The following is a 26,669-nucleotide window of genomic DNA, read 5'->3' as shown; positions in this document are numbered from 1 at the left end:
AAAGATCATTTGCTCAGAAAACAATGTAAAAAGTTTAGATTACAAAAGTTTCGTTTTAATCTCCACTATAAACAGTCAGTGTGTTGACATGTTGGTAAAGTTTGGTGCATTGCATTGTGGGATGTGGAGTCCTGTAGACGGATACACAGAAGTGTTTTTACGTCATTCTTATTGTGATTTCTTTCTCTCGTTTGATTCCAAAAACACATTTTTGGTGTTTTCGCTGAAAGTTTGTGGCAAAGATAGGGTGGAACGTTTATTTTGAGGTTTGAAAATTCAAAGTGTGGTGGAGTGAGGTGATATCACTGGGAATACTAGAACAAAAATGGAGTGCATCTTACGTAATAATATTTTGATTAAAAAGAAGTTATTGGTGAATCGCTTTCAGGAATCACTTCCTCATGACAGTGTGAAAGTGTTGTCGTCGCTGTGTGTATTTTTCTGCTATTTTGTATGTCTTGTTTGTGTATTTTTATTGTCGTTCTGTGTGGTTTTGGCTGTTTTTGTGTGTGTTATGAAATATTATGTTTTTTGGAGTTCTTTTGTATATTTCTTTGTAATTTTGTAGGTTTTTGGAGTCATTTTGTAATTTTTTGTCAGTTTGTTTATTTTGTCATCATTTTGTGCATTTTACTAAATTATTGTTTGTGTTTTTGTAATTTGAGTCACTGTGTGTTTTTGCTGTTTTGCGTGTAATGAGTCATTTTGTGTTTTCTAAATTATTGTGTTTTTGTAGTTGAAGTTATTTTGTGTATTTTTGTTATGTTTTTTTGAATTTTTGTTGTCATTTTGTGTTTTTCCAAATTATTGCGTATGTTTTTGTAGTCGCCATCATTTTGTGTATTTTTGCTGTTATTTTGTACATTCCATTGAAATGTATGTTTTAGAGTCATTTTGTCAGTTTTTGTTGCTAGTTTGTGTAATTTTGTTTCCTTTGTGTATTTTTGTTGTTTTGTTGCTGAAATGTCTCTTCTATATTAATATTTTCAGTAGAAAACTTTGGAGTTTTTGGTGAACTGTGTAAAAGGAAAATACTGACAAATATGTGAACCAAAGAAAAATAAAACAGTAACACAGAAACACAATGCAACTTCAAAGAGTGAACTTAACCAAAAGCACAGTGAAGTGTATGCGTGTGCTGTGTGTGTGAGTGCGTGACTTTACTCTCTGACCTCTTGGTGTTCTGATCCAGGTCTCTGTAAATACCATCTGATCTGAGCCTGCTGAGATTTAGGCAGACACTCCAAGAAGCTGGTGTTGCTTTGCACTCCAAACAGAATCCTTTCCTCTACACGTCCTGCTCCAAAGCCTGCAAAATACAATCAAAACATCATAAAAAGGTCATTTTAGCAACATGAGGTTTGGGCCCTTATTATAGAAGATATAGAGGAGGTGAGTCTAAGATAAAATGTAACAAAAAAAAAATCACTTGACTAAACGAGGGCCGGAAAACAGGCAAAAACAACTGAATTCACGTTCTGAAAATGGAAGAAAAGCAATCGGACGCGTTTTTTAATATTTCTCTATATAAAATTGAGCCCCAAAATGATCGCAGCCCAAAAGGTATTTTAATGACATTATCACAGTTTTATAGGCTTTAATGGAGGTCGTAGTAACACGCCAAAAATAAACAATCAAACACACAAAGAACCGTCTTACACCGTCATACACTCACACTACTGTGGGAACAGAATTGTTCACTAGTCTTTTTCCCGCTTATGCCCGCCCATTCCCCAGCCTCCCAGCCAATCAACACTCAGATAGGGCTGAAACGATTCCTCGAGTAACTCGAGTAATTCGAATACAAAAAAGCCTCGAGGCAAATTTTCTGCCTCGAGGCTTCGTTTAATTCACGTTGCCATGGTATCACTCCCGCTTTGAAGACCACTCCGCAGCTCCGAGATCATTGTTTCACACGGACTGTAATACTGACGCGCATTTAACAAGTGGCGGTATTTATTTTGCTCACACACAAACAATGGCCGAAAATGAAAGAAGTTCTTTTAAAAGACAGAAAATGTCCAAGGTGTGGAATCATTTTACGCTGCGTAAAGCGGACAACATGGTGCAGTGTATTTACTGCAAAACGGACCTGGCGTACCATAACAGTACATCCTCGATGCTGCAGCACCTGAATAGAAAGCACCCCCACGTTAACAGTGCTTCTCCGAGCGGACTCGGCCCGTCAACAAGGTAACGTATTTTTACGATTACTAACTGACACTATCGCTTTTCAGAATATTTGTGCAGTGCTTGTAATTATTAATAGCCTGTCATGAGCTGACAGTGCCAACAAGGCATGACAAATAACGAGAGAGAAAATGCACCAAAATCTCATTAATTTATCCCTCCTCACCGCAAACTCCGCTCGCGGGCACATGCACGCGCGCGCGAGCACACACACACAGTGGCGGCTGCTGGTCTTTCATGCAGGGGAAGCTCATTTTCTGCCTACTTCAGAAAATTTATCTGTTTATTTAAATGTGAATTCTAGTAGAATTCACATTTTGTTGTCAACAACTATTTGTAGATTATCGCGCACGCGCGCGCGTAGCTGCTGCGCGCTGGAGTGTGAGTGTTTGGTCAAAAGTCTCACAACACAAGCAGTAACAGTCTCCACAAACACCAAAAACAGACACTAGGTTTGTCAGAAGTTAATTCGCTATGAGAGGATCAGCAAAGTCTCCGTGTCAACACAGAGCAACGGACTGAAATATTTGAAAAACCCGCCTGTGTGCTTACAACGTCATACTCTCTGATTGGCTCATTTCGCTGTCAATCAAAATTGAATTAGCCTGAGACAGATCATCCAATCATCATCCATTATTCCAGCGTCCGGAACAGACAGATCCAGCCCACTGCTCCATAGACCTCCTGTGAAGCCCGGCGTCCAATGGGCGGGACTAAGTGCGTCATAACCGAGCATTTATCCAATGAGCGTCTAGTTTGACTGCAGTGGATAAACCCCTAAATACTCTACCAACCACCATTTGCTCGTTTAAAGGCTTGCACATGCAAGTTCTCTTTTTTTTTCTGTTTTGTACCTGTACATTTTTTGTTATTTATTTTTTGTCCTCATATGGGCTTTCACAGAAAAATTTGTTAAACAGGCTTAGTTTTGGAGCCAATTGTTAAGCGTGAAGTGTTGAGTTTAAATAAAAACGCTTTTTGAGAGGAATAACAGTCAATTGCATGCTCATTTTAAGAGGCCTTTCATGTTGCATTACACACTATTGATATAGTTATTTAAAAACACAAAAGTGTAATTTATTCGATTACTCGATTAATCGATGGAAAAATCGACAGAATACTCGATTCCAAAATTATTCGATAGTTGCAGCCCTACACTCAGAACACATGTAAACAAAGACACACATTGGCAGGGAATGCTGCACGTAACCGTGATGCCTTCACAGCCTTGGGAAATCTCAGCATCAGTTAACCACTGAATACACACAAGTGGAACATAACCAGAACATAGAACCCAGTCCGTTACAGTATGCAGACCAGACCAGGTGGTCCGTGCGTGGAGCGTAGACCTGACTGAAGCACCAATCGTATTTGTTGGCTGCGCTCCAGCAGCAAGTGAGAAATGAACAAAATCAGCCAATAATATTCAGTGAATGTGAACGCTGAACAACTAAACGCAACACAACAACGTCAATATCCTGTCCCTCTACTAGCAGAAATCACTTTAGAAATGATACCACAACAATATAGAAGTGTTTTTGTGTTTATTAAAAAACTTTATTAATGTAATAGAGATAAAAAATAAATAAATAAATAAAAAGGCCCGAACTCGGGTCGGCCTTGGGCTCAGACCAAGAATCTAAACTCTAACATGGGGTCACGACCCAAAGATTGAAAAACACTGCTTTAAGTGTGTGTCAGAATAGGAACCTGACAAAGAATGCTGAGTTTCCTGCCAAATTTAAAGACATTAAAAAAAAAATTATTTAGAATTTCAACCAACTGTGTGTTGTAATTATTAACACATGATAAAATAACAATGAAAATTAGAATGAATGTGCATCCAACCACTGCTATGATGAGAACAAAAGGAAAAACACTATAATATTTCTGCCTGTACCATCTTCACTATTTCATTACATTAATTTTTTTTTTATATTTAGTATTTTAAATCAGGCTCATCCAACATTAACATTAATGCTTGCAAACCAAAGACGATACGTGAATGAAGCTGAATGTACGTACTGTCCTCTGTGTCCCAGCACTGCATAGCAGGATCTCCATGTTTAATGTCCTGTCGTCTCGCTCGTCTGAAAAGTGAAACGACACAAAGATTATTAAACATTCTCAGCATCTATGATTAACCGTTTGTAGTTTTGATAACAAAGATTATTTAGGTTTTAAGAGCCACAGTGACTACACATCAGTAACACAGTAATATACAACATGTGCTTGTCTTTGTAAAACGCAACACACTCAATAAGTATTTCAAATATTATGAAAACTAAAATCAAAGATGGAAAACATTTATCACAGCAGGGCCGCAAAAATGTGATTTTATTTGATCTGAGGGTCACATGATCAATGGGAATGTGCATGTGACAGCATTTAGAATAATGACCAATCAGAGCATTAACACAGGAAACAACAAAGGCTTTAATGTGTCTTTGTTGTTTTGAGTATTTTTCTGTTTTTTGGATTCCTTTTGTGTATGTTTTTGATTTTGTAGATTTTTGTTGTCTTTTTGTATATTTTTGTCATCCTTTTGTGTATTTTGCTGTAATTCGTGTATGTTTTTCAGAGTTATTTAGTGCATTTCCTTTGTTGGCTGCACAAATTGAGTTTGAGGGTTGCCCACATCTGCCTCCAATTATAAATTCAGATATATTTATTCTTCAGGACTCAAAGAAGACAAAGTTCAAATTCATAAATGTAGAATAAAGTTTGAAATTCTTTATATATTCAATTTTTACATTTTTTAATTTTTATTTTGAAAGCACTTTGCGATACACACATCAGTACAAAGAATGCGAGACAAATAAAGCTAGCTTTGGTTTAATTTGGTTCCAGCTCTGGATTAGTCTCAGGTGTAAAATCTAACAAAAAGAAATGGCTCTAATAAAATTAAAATAATAAATGAATGTTCAGACGTTTGTTCCCACTTGTGTCGGTTTGCATAAACTTTAAATTGATTTCTTCCTCCACTTCCTCCTCTCTCTGTGTGATGACACAGCTGCAGCTAAGTGACACTGTGAAGACGTGCCTTCAAAGCAAAGCTGTCTGATGTTGTTCAAACTATCAAAGCTTCCCACTGAGCAATAATATGATAGTTTGACCCTAAACTGTGGAGTGGAGCACAGCAGAAAAAATACTGACATCCTTCCAACTCTGTGCATTAATCAGCCAAAGGACAGTGTCATTAATTAGTGAGGATCAATAGAAGCCTCTCTGATGTTTTTATTCTTACTCTTAACTCATCCTGATTTGGACAAGTACCGTAATATCCGGACTATAAAGTGCACTGTTTTATTGGCCGCATTACAATAATTTAGAAATTTTCTAAGAAAAATCCACACAAATGTCAGAGCCTAACATAGGCCACACTCTATTGGCTGATGGGGGTGCCTGTCAGACAACTCGGCCAATCAGAACGGGCAGGTAGGCGGGCTGCTGTACTCAAGTTAGGTTGCAGGGAAAAGTCCGTGTTTCAACTAATAAGTTTGCTTTACTACATGAAGTCTCCTCCTCACTGCCCCACGTCTACATATCAGTGCATTTTATGGTCACTTTTTACTGGAACCAGACTGATACACCGTCATTGTTTAAGCCGCAGGGTTCAAGGCGTGAGAAAAAAGTAGCGGCTTGTAGTCCAGAAATTACTGTATGTCAGATCAAAACATGTGGATAAATTCTAAACATTATGTTGTGTATTTGATCCTTTTATTACACAAGAAGAAGAGCTCCGTGCATGTAAATACAGGCAACCAGGATTGACTACTGCTCATTAAAGCTGAGTCTGTCTGGTGCAAAGAACCGGTGTCATGTACTGAGTGCGCATTGTACTGAGATTGTATATGCGCATATATGCGCATGCGCGCACAACCTGAAAATTAATTTTTGCTAAAAAAAAATTTTTACTTTTCTTTATTTTTGTTTTCAAAGTGAATGGACACATGTTTTATTTGTTTATTGGATTATGTTTGATTTAGGTTAGGATCTCAGTACAGAGGTAAACTCAGACCGTGACACCGGCGTTCTTGTCAGAAATGGTTGAAGGTATGGTTTAATTATCTGGATTTTTTTGCTCTTCTTCTCCTCTTCATGACGTTTATGAAACAGCAGAGTTAGAACTGTCGCCCCCTGTGGTCACAGGTTTTTTCAGGTCACAGATTTTGTTAATCAAATTTGGGTAAACAAAAGAGGTTTACATTGACTTGTTTAACTGTTACTAATTTTTAGAGCAACCCAAAGCAGCGCAAGTTGTCATTATGACTGAAAAAGCTTCTAAAAGGGACGATTCGCAACATCAATGACGTCATTTCTACAAGGTGGCGCACAGGCTGAAAAGGTAAAGCGGTCCTATTTTTAAAAGTTTATAAAATTAATATTGTGCAAAATAATGCATTTTGTTAGGCATAGATTTTCTAATAAGGACATTTCAAAAGTTTTAGGCCACGTTTGTAAAAACAGTGGAGGATCTTTAATGTGCTGTGGTAAATGCAGACTCATGGGTCACCTCTTGGACGCGGGGACGTAGCGAGAGCACATGTGTCCGTCCCAGGCGCAGTAAGGGTCGCGAGCCAGGCAGCATTCAGCGCACGCTTGTCCGTACAGATGACATCGGCTCAGAGAAACCTGGACCAGGCCCACGCTGGAGCCCACGAAGAGCTGCTGCTGCAGGGAAGAACAACACAGAAACACACACAAGGTTTGATACATGTGACGGGCGTTTATTTGATCGAGGCAGCAAAAACACACAAAGACGACCTGGAAACATCACAGGAACAGAAGAAAATATTGATCTAGCATAGATTTAAAAATAAAAACTGGTGCTGTAGATTTTAAAGCGATATTTATTACTCAGTGGATTTGAAGTTAATCTAAAAAAAAAGCAAGCAGGCATGGACACACGTGGCACACAAACACAGACACACACACGGGGGTCAAACTCTTCTGGAGATTAATGGAGGCTTTGATTGGGTCTGAAGTGTGGACCGACACCCTCTGACCTTTAGATAATGAGGCACAAAGCTGAAAGAGGTCAAACTAAACAAGGAAGACGCACTCCAGCGTTCATAAGTGAAGTTAAAAATTAAAAAAGGTTCACATCGTGTGCCATTGATGAGGTCAGAACAAATCAGGGTTTTTCAACCTTGTGCTCGTGACCCCATGTGGGGTCGCCCGGAAATAAAATGTGGTCGCCTGAAAAAAATAACTGATTACAATTAAATTTTTTTTAAATGTTTTTTTTTTTTATATATATATATATATATTTTGCACAGTTAAAAAACCAACAAACATAATTGAATCATTGTTATTGTCATTATGTGCATGAACGTGTACATAATGAAATAACGTCCCCAAAGTTCCCTGTTAAGCCCTTAAAGAATAAATAGAGTAAAAGAATAAAAACAGAAAAACACCAGTAATATAAATAGAATATATGAAAAAATAATACAAATATACAATGATATACAAAACAGCAGTGACAATATTATCACAGAATTAGGTTTAGAGTGCAGGAAGGGGCAGAAAGATCAAATAGCTTAACTCATTTTTATTCTTTTTCAAAATAAAACACCACATACATTCTCTAACAACTGTATTCTAAACTTTCACTTTCTGGATTATAAATCTAGTTGAAATATAAAAGCCGTATGAAAATATCTGAGCTGCTGCATATTGTCACTTTGCATTTGTAGCACAGTATAACAAATGTGATCAAAAAACTAATTTTAGAGAAAGAAAGTCTCTGTCACCAAAAATGTGTGATATAAAAATGGGGTCACGACAAGAAAAAGGTTAAAAAGCACAGATATAAATGCATACATGGTGAAATGATTGGAGGAGAAACAAACCTGCTTAGAAGAAATCTCCAAACTGAGAACAGGAGTAGGAGTCTGAAAAATATCAAAACACTTTGTTAGCTTCATCTTTCACTGTGTTCAACCACGTGTATTGTGCTCGTGTGTATGTGTGTGTGTGTGTGTGCAGAGAGTAAAGAGTACTGATATATTCTACTCACGTAGAAGTACTGTTACTTAAATTAAAATTATACTCAAGTACAAGTATGTCATACAAAATTCTCAAGTACAAGTAAAAAGTAGCTCAAATAAATAGTACTCATAGTAAAAGTTACTAGTTACTTTCACCCCCCATTTTTTATTTTATTTTATTTTGCATACAGTAAACATCTCATATAAAATAACACCAATGAATTCAATTTAAAAAATGTAAATGCTCAAGCTTCAGGTATAAATTGTTGTCTGGTCATTTAATTTCTTGTAGTTTAAAAAGGAATTAAAATTATTGTAGTTTCACAATGTCCGTCGATGATTTTAAACATGTAAGAAATTACTTTTTACTTTTACTTTTAAAACATACTTAAGTACAATTACAATTACTGATTAAGAAAAAATACCTACAAGTTCCCAAAAAAGCAACTCAATGGCAGTAATGTGACTACTTGTAATCTGTTACTTTCATCTCTCTCTCTGTGCGTGTGCGTGTGCGTGTGTGTGTGTGTGTGCGTGTGTGTGTGTGTGTGTGTGTGTGTGTGTGTGTGTGTGTGTGTGTGTGTGTGTGTGTGTGTGTATATCAAACCTCAAACACTTGTAGCTCCTCCAGCACCACTTCCTCCGTGGACCAGTTTTCTTGTGTAATGCTCACAACTTTAAGAACCGTTCCCACATCTAGAAAAAGAAAAATAGCAAACTTAAAATCTTAGGATATTTACTTTGATCTCCAGAAATGTTTCATCTACAAACTGCCAGTCTTCTTCAAAGGCATCTGCTGATCGCTTCGATGTGTCTTTGACTTCCGTGTAATCATTGTGGAAAGTTATTTTTGTCGGTCAAAACATGTCACGAGATCAAAGCAAATTTACTTAGAAAAAAGTTGTCTGAATAAATGCAACCTAAACATATTATTTGAAAAGTTTAAGGACGCATTAGAATGTATTATTTTGAAAATTAAAGAAATTGTTGGATTGGATTGGAGATGTCGCAGTCCCTCAAAATACACATATTCAATAAAACTTTACAATATTTACAGTTGTCCCGTGCATGTATCATAAATCATATGATAGCGGTCATTTTTAAAAGTCAACTGTTGAAAATGTTTCCAAAATCCATCAATTTTGCTCAAATTAACAAAAAAAATTCAATCACAAAAGCAAGTAAATTTAGGTGAAGATCCTGAAGGGACTGATATCTGTCAGTTATGGCTTTTGCTTTACATCCATATATGACAGTGGTTCCCAAATGGGGGTTCGTGCCTGGAATGTGCTGATAATTACTGATTAAATATATTAGTCTTTTTTTTTTTTTAATTATTATTCCTTTTCAAATGACCTATAACTAGGGATGTAACGATTAATCGTAAGGCAGTTAAAAATCGATTCATAGGTATCACAGTTGATATCGATTTTGCAGAGGGCGCTATCCACAAGTGTAGGCGGCGGGCGGAGTCTGCTAATACTTTCTTTCTGGCCGCCTTCTACTCTTAAATATGTTAATAAATGATTCATTGCCCCTTTAACACCGAAAGAATATCTGTAATATTACTTGAATATCTGTAAAAGTCACGTTTTTCTATTAGCTCTGTCTGCTAGCATAGCTTATCTTCTTCACTGCAAGAATTTCTGCATGCCAACCGACCACTGTGTTACCAGCGCCCTCTGCTGGTCCAAACAAATATGACGTAAATCAGTGCAATGACATTTTTTTTTTTTTTTTTAAAGTCCAATTGTTAAGGCACAAAATACATTTTCAGTTGCACTTTTAAAAGAAAAAGAACTATTATGCAGTTTTGCATTGTTTATTGTAGAACCAGAATTTAAATTAATAGGCTTCATTTTCATTTCTATTATTCCTTTATTTATTTCATTCAAGATTTATTTTTAGTTAAATTGCATTGTTTTGAATAGTTTATCAAGGGATTCTTTTGACAATTAAATATAAAAGGAAAATAATACAGTATTTTCTAGTTTTTTTCCCAAAAAAAAATTTGTCTACAGTCCCATTTTGTAAATGAAAAAATCGTGAGAGAATCGTATCGTGAACCCAGTATCGTGAATCGAATCGTATCGGGAGTTGAGTGAATCGTTACATCCCTATACACAACACAATCTTAAACAACTGTATTCTATACAGTACTTTCATTTTCTCAATGATCAAAAATCGAGTTCAAATAAAATACAGTGTAAAAAAATAGGAAAGATAAAAATTAAGAAAAAAAATAGAATATAAAATATTGTGTGAACAAATCCTGGATACTCTGCATATCACTGGTTCAAACACGATAAAAAAAATATTTAAGGTTGCCAAAACTTTGTGACATAAAAATGGGGTCACGATCTAAAAAAAGACAATAAATAAAAAGTGAGAACGGCAAAGATACTTTTAAAAATGTTTACAAAAAACGTCACATTGTGTTTTTATCTAATTTGTTATTATTATTCAAAGGGGGGGTATATCAGAAACAGTGTCACTCAAAGGCAGAAACTGTATTTCCATCAAAGGGATGTGTCGCCCTCTGCTGGTTAAAGCATGCGTAGCAGCAGAGTGGTGTGATATCTCACCTGTTCCTAGAAACATGACCTCGTACTGCCCATCATCAGCCAACACTCGGTCCACTACGATGTGGGTGAGGGTGTAGTCTACTCTGACCCTGGTGAACACGGGTCGTCCAGTCAGAGGAAGGACGGGGCGATGCATCAGAGGATGGAAACGAATGAAGCTGATCACATCATCTGGGAAGTCCTTGGTGGTTTTGATCCGTGGGTCGTACGTTTTGCTCGGACACTGAGACATGAAGACATTTAAAAATGCTGTAAATATAACTGTAAATCAACCTTAGAATGACTTCTTTGATTTGTCTTTGTATCTTTACAAGCCTCCACTACATAGAACATGCTCCCATTGTTCATTTGCTTTAAAGTTTGTTTCACACGTCATGTCAACACGTTTTCACTTGAAATAATTAGTTTTATTTTGTTGCGTCTATATTAGAGATGGCCAACTTTTATCACAAAAAAGTGATTCTCTGGTGAACAATCAACATTGATGTCGGCATTTACAATAATGACCAATGTGAGCATCAACACAATAAAAAATGAAGGGTTTAATTCTCATCTGGTTTGTGTTTGTTTCAGTTTTCTGTTTTTTAATTTGTTTAGTGTATTTTAGTCGTCATTTTTATTGTATGTAATTTTGCATATTTTTCTCACAAATTGTGTGTGCTTGTTGTCGTTTTGTGTTTTTGGATTCATTTTGTGATTTCTTTTCTCTTCATTTTGTGATTTTTTTTCTCTTCATTTTGTGAATTTTTCTCTTGTTTGGTGTTTGTTTTGTGTTTTTTAATTTGTTTAGTGTATTTTGCTGGTGTATAAATGTGTGAATGGGTTTGGTCCAGAATACATCAGTGAGATGTTAGTCAGATATGAACCCAGCAGGTCTCTCAGATCTATGGACACAGGTCAGATAATGGAGCCCAGAGTTCACCGTAAACATGGTGATGCTGCTTTTAGTTGTTATGCTGCAAAGAAGTGGAACAAACTGCCAGCAGAACATTTTTAAATCAAAGTTAAAGGAACTTTTTTCCTCTACTGCGTATGATTGAGGGAGAGATATTTGGTCATGTTGATGTAATGTGTTTGTTGATGATTTTAAATGGTTTTGCCAACTTTAATGTTCTTATCGATTTTAAGCAGTTGAATATTTTCTGTTGCACCTTTTGATCATGTAAAGTACATTGAATTGCATTGTGTATGAAATGCGCGACACAAATACATTTGTCTTGCCTTGCCTGCCGAGTGTATTTTAGTCATAATTTTTATATTTTCTGTCATTTTGTGACTTCTTTCTTTTTAGTTTGTGTGGTTTTAGTCATTCTGCATATTTTTGTCTCGTCTTTTTGTATTTTTTGTTGTCATTTTGTGTGTTTTTTGTTTCTTTTCTATTTCATAGAGATGTCTGTTTAGAGATATTTGTTTTCAATCTAAATTTCAATTCCATCCATTTCCAATCACTCAAATAAATAAACAAACAAACAAATAAATACATTTTGTACATTCCTTTTATTTGCATTTGTTGTTTTGTGGGGTTTTTTTGAATAATTTTGTGTATTGTTGTAGTTGTCTTGTGCTTTTTGCAACTCATTTTGGGCATTTTTGGTGTCATACTGTGTTTGTGTCATTTTGCATATTTTTCTCACATATTGTGTGTGCTTTTTGTTGTTTTGTGATTTTCTTTTCTTTTGATTTTGTGTCTTTTGGAGTCATTTTGCATTTGTTGTTTTGTATATTTTTTGTAATTTTGTGTGTTTGTTGTTTTGTGTTTATCCTGGGGTCGTTTAGTTTGTTTTTTATGTCGTTTTGTGTATTTTTCTGTCATTTTGTGAATTTTTGTAGTCGTCTTGTGCTTTTTAAAGTCATTCTGGGCATTTTGTTGTGTCATATTGTGTTTTTGGTGTCATTTTGTGTGTTTAATTTAGAGGCTGAACATGATCAGACCAAGGGGGCTTCCAGCTGCTTTATGTCCTTTACATTCCTGAAGTATGACAATCCAATGGTGTGTGTCGGCCCCGTGTGGTCATATCCATCATGTTTTGGGGGAAAACACTGCTGTGCAACATGTGTCCGCTAGCGCACGCACACACACACACACACACACACACACACACAGACTAACACACACCCCCCGCTCAATCTCTTGATTACGATTCTTTAGTAACAAAGAAAACATCTTGAAAATCTTGTCAAAAAGTCCGTCAAAGCCAAGGTTGTGTCAAATGTGATTAGGCTGTGTGTGTGCGTGTGCGTGTGTGTGTGTGTAGATGTAGAGACTGAGGTCCCTCCAACTACACGGTGCACACTCTGAGATGAGGTCATGTTTATTCAGTAGAAATCAGGAGGAAGGTTAAAAGCCTGTCAATCTGAGCACCAGATGTTGAGAAAAGTTACCGTTCCAGGACGAGGGTACGGTATCCTCCCGTCGTACTCCACCCAGCGGTGGTCGGGCCCCTCTTTGTGGGCGTAGGGCCCGTTAAACACGGCCCTAATGTCAGCCATGCTGTACACGCACACGGCTGAGCCACGGAAAATGGAGCTAAAAGAAATAAAGAGACGATTAATGAGGGAAAGGAAACTAGTTTGTTATGATGCAGACGCAGGGATGGACGACGTACCTGGAAGTTGTAAAAATTGCATAAACAACGGGGTTTTTGTCATCTTTGGTTTGGAGCAAGAAAACATCCTCTGCAAAAAAAATAAAACGACTTAAAACCAACAACAGACCAAACACTGAGCTGTGTTTTCTTTTCACTTTGTGTGTTTGGAGCCATTTTGCAGAGTTTTATTGTAGTTTTGTATATTTTTCTCTCATTTGGTGCGTGTTTGTTTTTGTTTTGCATTCCTTAATTTGTTTAGTGTATTTCAGTCGTCATTTTGCATATATTTTAAAAAAATACATTTTACATTTTGTGATTTATTTATTTTTGTTTTGTGTTTTTGGAGTCATTTTGCATATCTTTAATTCAATTCAATTCAACTTTATTTGTATAGAGCAATTCACAACAAAGTCATCTCAATGCGCTTATCAAAATATAAAATTCAAATAAGAAAAAAACACCCAACAAGCTCCACATAAACAAGCTTTATTTATCCCTCATCCTTTATATTTATCATTATTATTATTATTATTATTATTGTTGCTGGGTTGTTCTTTGTTTTTTTTATTTATTTATTTATTTATTTATTTTTTGTTGTTTGTTTTGTGCACCAACTACCAAGACAAATTCCTTGTACTGTCCTTAAAACTGTACATGGCCATTAAAAACATTTTTGATTCTGACTCTGATTTAATGTCATTCTGTATTTCGTTTTTTGTCATTTTGTACATTTTGTTTTCATTTGTGTATCCTTTTGTGTGTGTTTTTGTGCATTTTTGTCATCGTGTTGTGGTTTAAGTCATTTTTGTTTATTTTTCTGTCATTTTTTTTGTGTTTGTTATTTTGTGTCTTTTCTGGTGTCATTTAGTGTGGTTTTGTTATTGTGTGTTTTTGGAGTAATTTTGTATATTTTTTGTTTTTATTGTGCATTTCTTTCTTGTGTTTGTTGCTGTTTTGTCTTATTTCTGGGGTCATTTACTGTGTTTTTGTTGTCATTTTGTTAATTTCTCTGTCATGTGTTTTTTTTTTCCATTTTATGATTAATTTCTTCCACTTTGTGTGTTTTTCAAATCATTTTGTGCATTTCATTTGTCATTGATTGTTTTGGTAGACAGGAAATTTTACCTCCTGACATGTTTCGACTGCCAACTGTCAGTCTTCCTCAGAGGTGATTTCTTTGATGAATACTGACAGTTGGCGTATGAAACATGTCAGGAGAAAAAAAAATCCTGAAAAAAGTTGCCTGAATAAATGAAACCTGAAAGGAGAAAAATCATGCTTTTAAATCCTTCCTTTTTACATATAAATCATACAGTTGTGGTTTATATAAAGCGGAACTGCAATGCTTGGGTCTGAATTCCTCATTATTATAGCTCCACAGGCCCCTTTTCTGATGTGCTTCTGAGAGCAACTCGTTTTGGTGCGGTCTCTTTAAATGCAAATGAGACACTTCATACCCCGCCCCCTCTTCAGGTTGCAGAGGTGACACTTGGTTCAACTCCACCCTGTTCGGCCATTTTTGTAGTTTGATAGAAGAGATACGGCTATGTAGCATAAACTTTTTATTCAGAGGTTATTTACAAAATGTCAACAACAGAAGACTTGTCCATCCAGCCCTATATGTTGGAGCCAGAGTCGGACCCGGCGGAGCGAGATGAAAATGAACCTGCAGAACAACGTCTTCAAATGGATGCTAACAAGTGAGCTAACACAAGTGCCGAGCTAACGCTAGCGCCAAGCTAACGTCACACAATGCATTTTAATACAGTCTTTTCGGAGACAAAAACGGCAAAATGAAATGACTAATGAAAACTTTAGACTTAAATTAAATCACGTAGGCCATATCATCAAGGATCTAAAACGAGCACACAGCGCTAACATATGAAGACGGTACAACTGCTAATGCTAACAAAACAATGACAGGGACGTCTTATCATCACACTTTTTAGCGTTATTTACAGCTTACCCAAGTGCTGTGTTTGTCGTCTCCAAAGATAGAAGGAATTGAACCCTCAATCAGACAAAGTCTTTTGGCAAATCCTTCTTTATACTGGTGGAGGTTGATGAAGCAGTCATCCTTGAAGTGCTTCGCGCACACAAAACTGACCTTACCCACAGATGTGGGTACATTTCTGTAAAAAATAAAACTCAACCAGGCACTTTGAAAAGGTTCTGATGCTGGGAGACGGTGTAATGAAGCGTGTGGGTTACTACATCCAACAACCAAACATTTTGACTTATCCTCTCGTAACATCTGCATCCTGGAGCTTGGACTACAAAATAAAAGCGAGAAAAAAAAATGGCGGATTGCTCAAAGTGTTGGACCTGGAGTCAATGTCCTAATTTGGCAGTTCCGCTGCAAATACTGTGACATTATTGTTCAAGAAACGTAATTGAGAATAGAAAAATTGAAACAGATTGAAAAATATGACCAAAACAGAATTAGTGTTTTTTTCTGGTGTGTTTTTGTTTAAATTTTGAAATTATTTATAGTTCTTTGTTTTCTCTCGCCTGGGACTGTAATAGTCCAGTGTTCTTTATTTTGAACTGGTACGGTTCCATTATGCGGTCACTTACGCAGCTCATCAAAGTGAGTGTCCACCCCATCTGGTCCGGGAATGCTGCAGACGAGCCGCGCCTTGAGAAACGTGGTCCATTTATTGGTCAGACTCCTCAGGCCACCCACATCATTCTGCAATAAAAAGCACCATCGTTTTCATGTTTGGCAAAACCACAGCAACAGACGAGCTTGGATAATTTTCCACAATCTGCTTAATAGAGTCTCAGGCTGACTCACGTTTCCTTCACTAATTAGAAAAACAAACAGGTGAGCCACATGAGCCCTGAGTGCATGGAGTGAAGGACAGCATCTTGTTAATGTAATTACAGTGGGGAGCACTTTAGTGGAAAGGAATGTTAAAGAGTGAAACGATGAACTGGAAGAGTTTAAAGAGAAGCACTACATCCACTGCAGGACCTGGGTCATTCATTCAGGTTTTTGGAGCTTGTTGTAGTCCAAAGATGTTGAGCTGGTACCATCAGAAAACTTAAAACCACTAATGAGCACGATTCACAAACAGTGTCACAAGGGATAGAAAATGCCCAAGAAATCAAGCTAGGGAATAGTCAAAAACATAAACTTATTTATTGAAATCAAAATCCAAAAATTAGGAGTAATTTTAAACAACTGTAGAGTATCCACATAAATATTAGCATCCATTTAAAAATAATCCAATTAAGAAACATTTCAACAAGGGTTGCAAAATTTACGGGAATTTTCAAAGTTGGAAACTTTCCATGGGAATTAATGAGAAATGAAAAAAAAAAAATATATATATATATCCATGCAAAGTTTATATTTTTGAATATTCCCCAAAATCCTGAGCTTAAGTTCCTAACTAATGAGAAATTTTCCAACTTCAAAGTTGTTAAATATAGTTGGGAAAATATATTTTAGCATCACAAATCAAAATACTATACTATAAAGTCGCAAAATTCCAGGAAATTTTTAAAGCTGGAAATATTCAATGGGAATTAGTGAGAAATAAATAATCATAAAAAAAGTTATTATATATAGTTGGCAAAATATATTTAACATCATAAATTAAAGTCAAAATGTCAGCACCAATTTCTGGTTAATTCCAATAAATAATGTCCAGTTATATTTTTGAATATTCCCTAAAACCTTAAGCTTAAGTTCCTTTGGAAATAAACAATACATTTTCCAACTTGAAAGTTCTTAAATACAGTTGGAAAAATATGTTTTAGCTTCTTAAATCAAAATGAACAAACTTCCTGTTAATTCTAACAATGTCCATGTAAAGTTTCTATTTTTGAATATTCCCAGGAATCTCGGCTTTAATTCAGCAAAAATACAGGAAATGTTCCGCCCAGATTCCATTGTAATCCTCACAGAGCTTCTGAATAATAATGTGGTCTCAGAAACCACAGAAGAAGAAAAGTAGAACGCAGAAAACAGAGAGGGGACGTGAGTCAGGCTGTAAACTAAAGGAATCTCCTCCTGTCTGCCTTACAGCTTACCCACAAGTCATAAACACACAAAGCTTTTCTCTAAGAATGTAGCAATAGATCTTCAACTGTGAGTGAACTGCAGTGTGGGCTGTGGTTCAGTTTCAGATTCACTCATTCTGTAAAGCCCTGTGTCATATAAAGAGTTCACCAAACATTCGTCTGATTCATTGATACTGTAGCTCACTGTGTGATACAAAGACTTCACTAAACATTCATCTGATTGGACGGCTGCTAAACACAATGTTACACACATTTAAACACAATCAAAGACTCCAGGAACAGATGTGCAGACGATGCAGCTGCATATCGAGGTTTAAAAATATTAAATGATCCGATTTATGTATTTATTTAACCATTATTACGACTTAAATCACAAGAAAAGCAAAAGCAGCATGTGCTCAGAGAAAATGTAATTATTCTACCCTATTTTAATGTTTAGTTATTATTTCTTGACGTGATTGTCATTTGGGTGAATGAGATGATATTGTAAAGCGCTTTGAGACTACTTCAGTGTGGGGATAAAGCGCTAAATAAATGTTGAGTTTTATTTGTAGCACCATAAATTCAATTGTATATTCTTGTATAATGACAATAAAGTCATTTATTCTATTCAATTTCCTAACAAAAATCAAACACTGATTATATGAAATAAATATTTCAATCACAGCAATTACCTACTTTTGGGTCCCACTTTGTTGGTTTTCTTTCCACCTACTAGAACGTGCAGAATCAACTGGAACTTCTCCTTTCAAGAAACTATTTACTGCTCAATAAAGTATTATCATCAACATTAATTATGTATTGAATGTAGGGATGCACCGAAATGAAAATGATTAGCCTTTATAGCTCTGAATGTGTACTACTCACAAAAATTTAAATATTGCAATTGTATAAATTATTATGAATGCTTCAAATAATAAATCAATTAAAAATGTGAAAATATTGATTTAGCACTGACATTTCAACAATGCACAACATATAAAATGAAAGAAAATAAAATGTTTAACTTGACTCATACATTAAATAATATTAACTGAGCTGTTAAAGTAGAGGCAAATTAAATATGTTTGATTGCGGTGCGCATCATTTCTTGTGCACACTGCTTTAATCCCATCAAAGTGATGATCTTTATAACGTGGACCAAGTAGATCAGCGCACAGGGTAACCAGTGCACGTTAAACACACAGGTGCACAGTGCACGCAAGAGACAGTGGATTTACATAATCAATGTATAAAATATAAGGATAATCCATGTTCTTGTGCAGAAAAGGACAACTTACAGCCTGCAGCGATGCTGTGCTCACAGTTCCAACTGTTAATAATGACGTCAACGTATCAAACACGCATCAAATCCGCCTTGGTTGTTCACACTGAGGTCACACTGAAACAGATCCGATCTGTGTCTGATTCAGGACCAAATTTGAAAGCGTTCTAAATGTGATTTGAAAAAAAATCAGATATGGGTCGGATTTGAGTGTTCACACATTTGCCTGCAGCGTGAACGCAGTGACACAGAAACATAAAACTCTGCTTAGAAGAGGCTTTAGTGCTGAGAGGTATTAAATACAGCTGCTCTGTGAGACCACGGACTAGTTGCTCCTTTTCCAAAAAAACGCGTGCTCGTGTCTTTACAACATTCGTTTCGGTCGACTTGTTTTGTTTGCCCAAATTTTCGGTTCATCACTAGTTGAATGTAAAATAGACTTTAGCAAACACCTGGAAATAATAATAATAATAATAATAATAATAATAATAATAATAATAATAATAATAGATTGAATACATTTAAAAACTAAATAAAACTACACAAGATTTAACACTTAAAAAGCTTTCCTAAATAAACATGACTTTAGTTCAGCTTTAAATGAGTCCAGACTCTGCACTCCTCTGAGCTCCACAGGGAGACTATTCCAGAGATGGGATGCAACTGAATAACAAGCTTTATCCCCCAAGGTTCAGAGCGCAGTGGAGGGGACCTGGAGGAGCCAGCCGCTGGATGATTGCAGGGTGGGGGGTGGAGCTTTGGAGAGGGAGGAGTTCTTGTAGGTATGATGGACCATGGCCACTGATACATTTATGGGTGAGAAGGAGAGTTTTGTATTAAATATGGAAGGGGACTGGGTGCCACCGGAGGGAGTATAAAATGGGAGTGATATGCTCATACTTGCAAATAATGTCACTAATGCCTCTTATTGATTCACTTGTGTTTGTTCAAGTGACTTCCCAACACCGTTCTGGTGTTTTCACTGAAATTTGCAGAAAAACAATGGCCAATGTTTATTCTGGTGTTTACACAAACATAAATTGAAAGTCTGATGAAGTAAGGTGATATCACTGGAAACAAACTCGACAACAACTGGAGTTAACTAATCACTGTCCTCCTTGTCTGGAGAAGAAACACCAGAAATCACAGCAAGAATTATGTAAAAACACTTCTATGAATCCGTCTACAGCAGTGGTTCTCAATATTCTAAGCCCACGACCCCCAAAATAAAGGTTACAGAGACCAGGGACCCCCATTGTACCTGAAGGTGTTTGAACACAGATATGAACATTGAAGAACAGTCATGTGGAGACAGGGCCATATACAGTATAAGGGGGAATAAAGGGGAGATTTTTGGGGTCCATCTATAAAGTCAGCAAAATAATGGTCCATTGTTCTATGAATCTGTGATAACCACATTTATTTATTTATCTGAATAATATCCACTGTTATCCAGGAACTTAAGTATTATTTGGGCCATAGTATATAGTACATAGTAATATCTTAAAGATGTAAATCCTTAGGTAGTATAATTTTAAAAGTAGTAACAATTCGCTTTACTGGCAAATAATGGGCATGACAAATTGTGAATGTGGTTAAATTGACAAAAATAGGCGGTAAATATGATAAAAAGAGGTTACAAATGGCGCTAACTGGTCAACATATGTGGCATTAGGTGGGAAAAGTGGTGGAAAGGGTTAATAAGTGCTGAAAATGGCTTGAAAGTGAAAAAATGTGCTGAAAAGGCATTGGAATTTAATGGAGAAGTGGCAGAAATGGGAGTAATGTAGAAAAAATGCATTAAAAGGATAAAAAATATGGCAAGAAAAAGTGATGAAAATAGTTTAAAATATGGCAAGTTTGGTGTAGTTGCAAAAAAAGGGTAAAAATAAGCAAAAATGGGCTCAAATTGTTCAGAAAATACTGTTAGTTTCTTGAAGGCATCTGGCAACCTCTTCCCAGTGTCTCACAATGAATTGATGAATGAGGCCTTAGTTTTTATCTGTTGAAATAATTCTCTCAGAGGTGGAATCTGGTCCTCGGTGTCAGACCAGGTAGGAAAGATTAATGCTATTTTCCAAGCATCCAACAGTAAGGTCAAAGTCTCTGAATATATTTCACTGCAGTCACCTTCATCACCTGCATTTTCTCCCGACCTTCACCTCAGTACATCATCACCCTCCTCTCACATCTCCTCTCCTCCTGCGTCCAATATCTCACCTTACACACACGAGCCACTCGGGACAGGATGCTCTTGTCGTTACCCTCCCATGACACCTCGCGGAAGAAGAAGTACATCTTATCATCGTCTGGGTTGTACGTGTCTGCGATGGGATGAGCAGAAATGAAGCGAGCCTCTGAAGACAGAGAGAACAGGAGGAGAAAGAGCATAAAACAAGTCATAAACTGCTCTATAGCATTAACGCTCTGTATTTGTAGCCTTTTGATTTATTACTGCTGCTATTTTCTAAAGTAAAGCTGTACTTTGCATCACATAGATCTTTAAGGTTTACTCTTAGCTTTGAGAGGTGAATGTCTTCCCACTTTCCTTTATGTTGTCTAATATTGTTTACTACATAAATGCAATGTTTAAACAGAAACCAAGGACAAAGAGGGTAAATTAGCACAAGTTAGAGCAGTGGTTCTCAACCTTTTCAGGCTAATAATAATAATAATAATAATAATAATAATAATAATAATAATAATGATTATAAACTAATAATAAACTACCTTTTCAGGAAGTTCAGTATCATTCAGGCCAAAGTATATAGTAATCTTAAAGATGTTAATCATTGTTATAATCAAAAAAAAAAAATGGTGACCAAAAATCAAAGGAAAGAAAGGTAAGGTGAAATGGGATTTAAAAACCACATAAATTGGATAAAAATCCACAGAAAAAGTGGAAAAAAGGGTTCAAAGTGTCAATATTGGCTTAAAAATGGCAGAAATGGGAGTAATGAAGAAAAATGCATTAAAAAGAGCAAAAATATGGCAATAAAAAGTGATGAAAATAGGATAGTGTAGCAAGTTTTTTTTTTTTTTATAAAAAATCCTTAAATCAATCTTTTACCACATCTTTCCTACAGTGTTTAACAGCACTGTGAACTTCATTCTTAATGTAAACATGAATATTTTTTAATAGTGCACAGAGTTAGTTTCAAATATTGCATTGTTCAAATCAGTGATAAATTATAAAAAATATGTTTTCACTCTAGATAAGAATGAATTTAATCTACGGCACAGAAATCCAAACGAGGGGTTCGTACACTGTACAGTAATGAAAACATATTTGTGGTTATGGTTAAAACACGTTAAACAGCAGCAGTGAGAATCCTCCAGCTAAGAGAAGCCGAGGCTTGTTTTCCATTAACGTTCCAGTTTCAGGAGGGGATAAATCCTAGAGTGACATTACGTCAACATTAGATCAACCACAAGGAAGCTGAGCCAACCACATGAGGGCGATTCCCCAACTGGAAAAAGCTTATTGTGGAACTGCAAGGTCATTGCTAGTCACGCAGCGAGGGTGGGGGGAAGATGTTCCACAGACTCACACAAGAACATCAGCTCTTTCTCTTATAGAGCCAAGAAAGACACACTGTTTACATTCATGACATTACAGGAGAATGAAGAAGGAGAGAGAGCTAGAGTAAAGGAGTAGTAGAGCTATCAGCTCTGATGTAGCAGTTGTTAAATGTAGAGCCTGTGTGAGAGGATTTAGACTCACTGACAACTGTTGACACACGACAACCCGTCAGTGACAGTAAAACACTCTGAGATGAGGGTGCGTGCACATGTGACGCTGCTTGTGCACGTGTGAGGGCGCGTGTCATCCAGACCCAGACCTAGAAACTCATTGAGATATTGTAAAAACCCCAGAAGAAGAAGGTGTGGTCCTGCTTCAATCATATAAAAGTTGCAGCTAAATGAATAAGTGGCTGTTTGCTTCTCTCTGTGGAATGCCAATAACAAACCTGAGGGCACAGAGGAGCTCTTTGTATCAGCGGAGCGTGGGAGAAAAAGTAACAGGTTTGTGTGTGTGTGTGTGTGTGTGTGTGTGTGTGTGTGTGTGTGTGTGTGTGTGTGTGTGTGTACCATTGATCCAGTAGTCCTCAGAGACGTCTGTGCGAATGTAGTTCTGGTCAGGTGGAGGACCCAGGGAGCGTGTGAACGCCGCGTCTTTCCCCAGGAAGTCAGAGGATGCACCCGTGTACAGGAAGTGATCTGTGAGGATGACACAGACGTAAAAATAATGTAAAAGATTTAAAAGGTTGAAATTGCCCCTCAAACACACTCACTTAATGACATTGTTGGTAAAGTCTCTCAATGTTCAAATGCCATCTAAAAACTCACCTTTTTAAACAGGCCTTCCCTTCATAATAGACTTCTCTCCTTTTAGTCACTCTTTATTGTTTAGCCATGTATGTTTTCATTGTATTCATTCATATTTCATCGTTTATTGTTTTATTTTTTTAATGTAAGGTGACCTTGAGAGGTTTTGAAAGGCGCCTGAGAAATAAAGTGTATTAATATTATTATTACATTATGGCGCATTGCATTGTGGGATGTGGAGTACTGTAAACCAGTGATTCTCCACCTTTTCAGCCCACGACCCCCAAAATAAAGGTTCCAGAGACCAGGGACCCCTAATGTAGCTGAAGGGGGTTGAACACAGACATGAATATTGAAGAACAGTCATGTGGAGACAGGGTCATCTATAAGGGGGAATAAAGGGGAGAGATTTTTGGGGTCCATCCATAAAGTCAGTAAAATGATGGTTCATTGTTCTATGAATCTGTGATAATAACATGTATTTATCTACATTGGCTTAAAGGGTCGATGTTAAGCTTAATCAACTTTTCTGTGCTTTAAACATGATAAAGTGCTATTAGGGCTTCATACACATGCCCAAAGTGTTTTATTCATTGATTCCCTCAATCATTAGTTTGGGTGATTTGCTCCTTTCTTACTGCAGGGTGAGCCCAAACACCTCGCTCCAATTTGATGACGTGTTCCTCGTTTGATGACAAATTTGACGCGACACTGAGCTCTCTGCCGTGATTGACATGTAAACAGACTAGTCCATGATGGTGAGCATTTCAGCTTCCTTCACGCAGTGCTATGTATGTATTTTCTACAGTCTATGTATGTACAGGCGAACGCCCCGCCCCCACACTCTGTCTCGTGTTTATAAAGCAGCATGAGCTCGGCTATGAAGTGGGTGGGAGGAGGGCGGGCCGTCCTCTGGCACTAGGTTACTGTGTGGGGAGGAGGAAGTCAGTGTCTCATCTATAGACACGCCCACTCATGAACATGTGCGAAAATTTACCCATGTAAATTTTTGATGTACAAAACAGGGGACGGGACCCAGATAAGCAAACTGCTTCTCTCGTCTCCTTTTTCGGCATGTACAAAAAAAAAAAAAAAAAAAAAAAGTAAAAAAAGTGAATGTAACCATGTCGGAAATAAACTGAATAAATAAAAAAAATAAAAAAACATGCATAATTATCCCACCACAAATCAGCCTGTTTGTGTAGAGTTGCTCAGAAAGTGACTTTTCAGAGGCTAAAACTGTTTAGGAAAATAAACCTCAAATACTATGTTTTTAGAGTTCTTAGAACAAATGGAGTTGGGTGAAAAATAGCATAATATGAGACCTTTAAAGTGTCAGAAATGGGGGGAGGGGGGTTTGCGGTAATGGAATTTAAAAATTAGGAAAAATCTCTATAAAAGCAAGGAAGTTCTGCGTGCGTGTGTGTGTATGTGTGTTTGTGGAGCAAATTTCTCGCCGAGCATTTTTAAAAGCTACCACATATCCCGAGTGTGGCCATCTGTTATTTTGGACTTATTTAGTGATTATGTTTGAAAACCTTCATTTTCATTTTATTTTGAAATCACCTTGGAATCAACGCGAGGAACACCGTACGGAGGGGTAGACCGCAGAGGAGGGAGGGGCGTCTGGCAGCCGCCCTCACACTGATATACTAGCAAAGCTCTCAAGTCTCACGCATTGGACGTGAGAGAGACACACATTTCAACCTGATGTAAGGAGTGGGTGCACGCAGCGTGTGATGCGGGTGATTGTGAGTCCGCGCCCACAGAGGATAGATGGACACACACGAACTGCAGCACACACACACGCAGCACACGTATTTATCAACAAACAGCTGATCAATAAGTTCCACTTTAATCTTTTCTCCTTTAATCACCCCTGCACTAAGAAATGTTAAATGTTAAATAAATAATTTTATTTATATGAATTTATGGTCTTTTATCAGATTCTACCTAAACCGCCGCACTGGTACAAACTTTATTTATCAATTTATCATGTGCATGTCCCAAAAAATTAAACCAGGGAAATCACACACACTATTTTACTTTGAACTCACACATAAACCCCTTTATAACACTACAGAGTACAGAGTATGTACACCACTGTACTAGTTACTTTAAACCGGCAAATAATGGGCATGACAAATCATGAATGTGGTTAAATTGACAAAAATAAGCATGAAATAGGGTGAAAAGAGGTTAAAGGTGACAATAATGGGTCAGGGACAGGGAGAAAATGTGCATAGAGAAGGCATTGGAAGCTGATGGAGAAGTGGCAGAAATGGGAGTAATGTAGCAAAAATGCATTAAAATGAGCAAAAATATGGCAAGAAAAATTGACAAAAAGTTTAAATATGGCAAGTTTGGTGTAGTTACAGAAAAAGGGTAAAAATAAGCAAAAATGGGATCAAATTGAAGGTATCTGGTGAACCCCTTCCAGTGTCTCGAGGCCCCAAATGGGGTCCTGGCCCCAAGGATGAGAACCCATTGTCTACAGAACTCCACATACCACAATGCAATGCGCCAAACTTTACCAAAGTCAATAAGAGAGTGGAGATCAAAACAAACTTTCAAGAAGCAATTTTGACTTTTTTGACGTAAGAGGCCGACATGACGTCTTTATCTGCCAAATCATCATCTGCAGCAGCTTTAAATAAAGCTCTGACTCATACCTGTGAGGACGGAGGTAAACGGCTGGATAGGATCAAAAGGACATTTCAACCGTCCCGACTCGACGGTGTTAGCCATCAGATGAAAAGCTCCGCCCTGAGACAGGAAACATTTTGTTATGAATGGAGCTTCTGGTTCGTCCCAGCTTCTGTCTTTGTTTCTTATTTACCTCTCTGTGTCCAGAGACTTCAATGAAGGCACAGATGGGGTTGAAAGCTCCCGTCCCACAGGCGTACACGTGCGTGCGGTTGTAGTTGTGAAGGACCCGAACAAAATTAGCACATTCCAGCTGGAAGCAGCACAGATGGAACATTAACTTGAATGAACCACAATGGGAGAGTGTGATTAAAATGTAATTGTGTGTGAAAACGCCTGAAATACAGATGGGCCTCCATCCCATAATAAAGGAAGTAACTATGAAACACTTACCATGGCGTTCTTCCCCGTCAGCTTGCACGTTTCCACTCTGTCTTTTGAAGCAGGCCAGTGGATCTATTATAGACAATGCCAGTGGATCTATTAATATATATATATATATATATATATATATATATATATATAATTATTTTTTTTTTTTTGTAATTCAGTCAAACTTTTATTTTGTTTATTTTACTTCTATTCATTTCAATATTTACAAAATTCCATTTCAGGATTTATTCATTTCTGCATCATGTAACACTTTCCTATTACTTTTCCTTTCCATCATCTTTCCCTGTTTAGACACCTAGACCTGAAATTGCACAACACAAGCTAAATAGAATGACTAGAGCCAACTACAGGTATTATTTTTACATTTTTATATACTTCAGATAATTTTTGTAAACAGGATGGTTAAAACACTGTGATCATATCTTTCCCTGCAGACAAATAATAAAGTATAAGACTTTACATATCACCTACCCAGTCTACCTTTATACTGTAATTGGACAATAGACAGTTTACAATATGATACAATATACCAGTGGTTTCCAAACAGGGGGTGCCCCATATGATGGAATAAAGGGGGGCATTAAAA

The 26,669-nt window shown here is 36.9% G+C and overlaps 1 protein-coding gene across 2 annotated transcripts in view; it reads right to left on the bottom strand.

Annotated features, from left to right (window-relative positions):
- sema3d (sema domain, immunoglobulin domain (Ig), short basic domain, secreted, (semaphorin) 3D) overlaps window positions 1-26,669 on the bottom strand; it is a 72,167-nt gene that overhangs the window by 14,223 nt on the left and 31,275 nt on the right. The window contains exons 4-17 of one of the 2 annotated variants that reach the window (XM_028449424.1): window positions 26,084-26,146; window positions 25,824-25,943; window positions 25,657-25,750; window positions 22,748-22,876; window positions 20,876-21,012; window positions 15,937-16,051; window positions 13,378-13,447; window positions 13,154-13,298; window positions 10,772-10,994; window positions 8,794-8,882; window positions 8,049-8,090; window positions 6,707-6,864; window positions 4,216-4,280; window positions 1,173-1,309 (exon numbers count right to left, since the gene is read on the bottom strand). In XM_028449424.1, the coding sequence (XP_028305225.1) occupies window positions 1,173-1,309; window positions 4,216-4,280; window positions 6,707-6,864; window positions 8,049-8,090; window positions 8,794-8,882; window positions 10,772-10,994; window positions 13,154-13,298; window positions 13,378-13,447; window positions 15,937-16,051; window positions 20,876-21,012; window positions 22,748-22,876; window positions 25,657-25,750; window positions 25,824-25,943; window positions 26,084-26,146 (1,587 nt within the window). The remainder of the gene's footprint in view (window positions 1-1,172; window positions 1,310-4,215; window positions 4,281-6,706; window positions 6,865-8,048; window positions 8,091-8,793; window positions 8,883-10,771; window positions 10,995-13,153; window positions 13,299-13,377; window positions 13,448-15,936; window positions 16,052-20,875; window positions 21,013-22,747; window positions 22,877-25,656; window positions 25,751-25,823; window positions 25,944-26,083; window positions 26,147-26,669) is intronic. The other variant, XM_028449425.1, reaches the window with a different exon arrangement.

The sequence above is a fragment of the Gouania willdenowi genome, chromosome 6 (assembly GCF_900634775.1).
Source record: "Gouania willdenowi chromosome 6, fGouWil2.1, whole genome shotgun sequence".
NCBI lineage: Eukaryota > Metazoa > Chordata > Actinopteri > Blenniiformes > Gobiesocidae > Gouania > Gouania willdenowi.
This window is presented reverse-complemented; position numbering and strand designations above follow the sequence as displayed.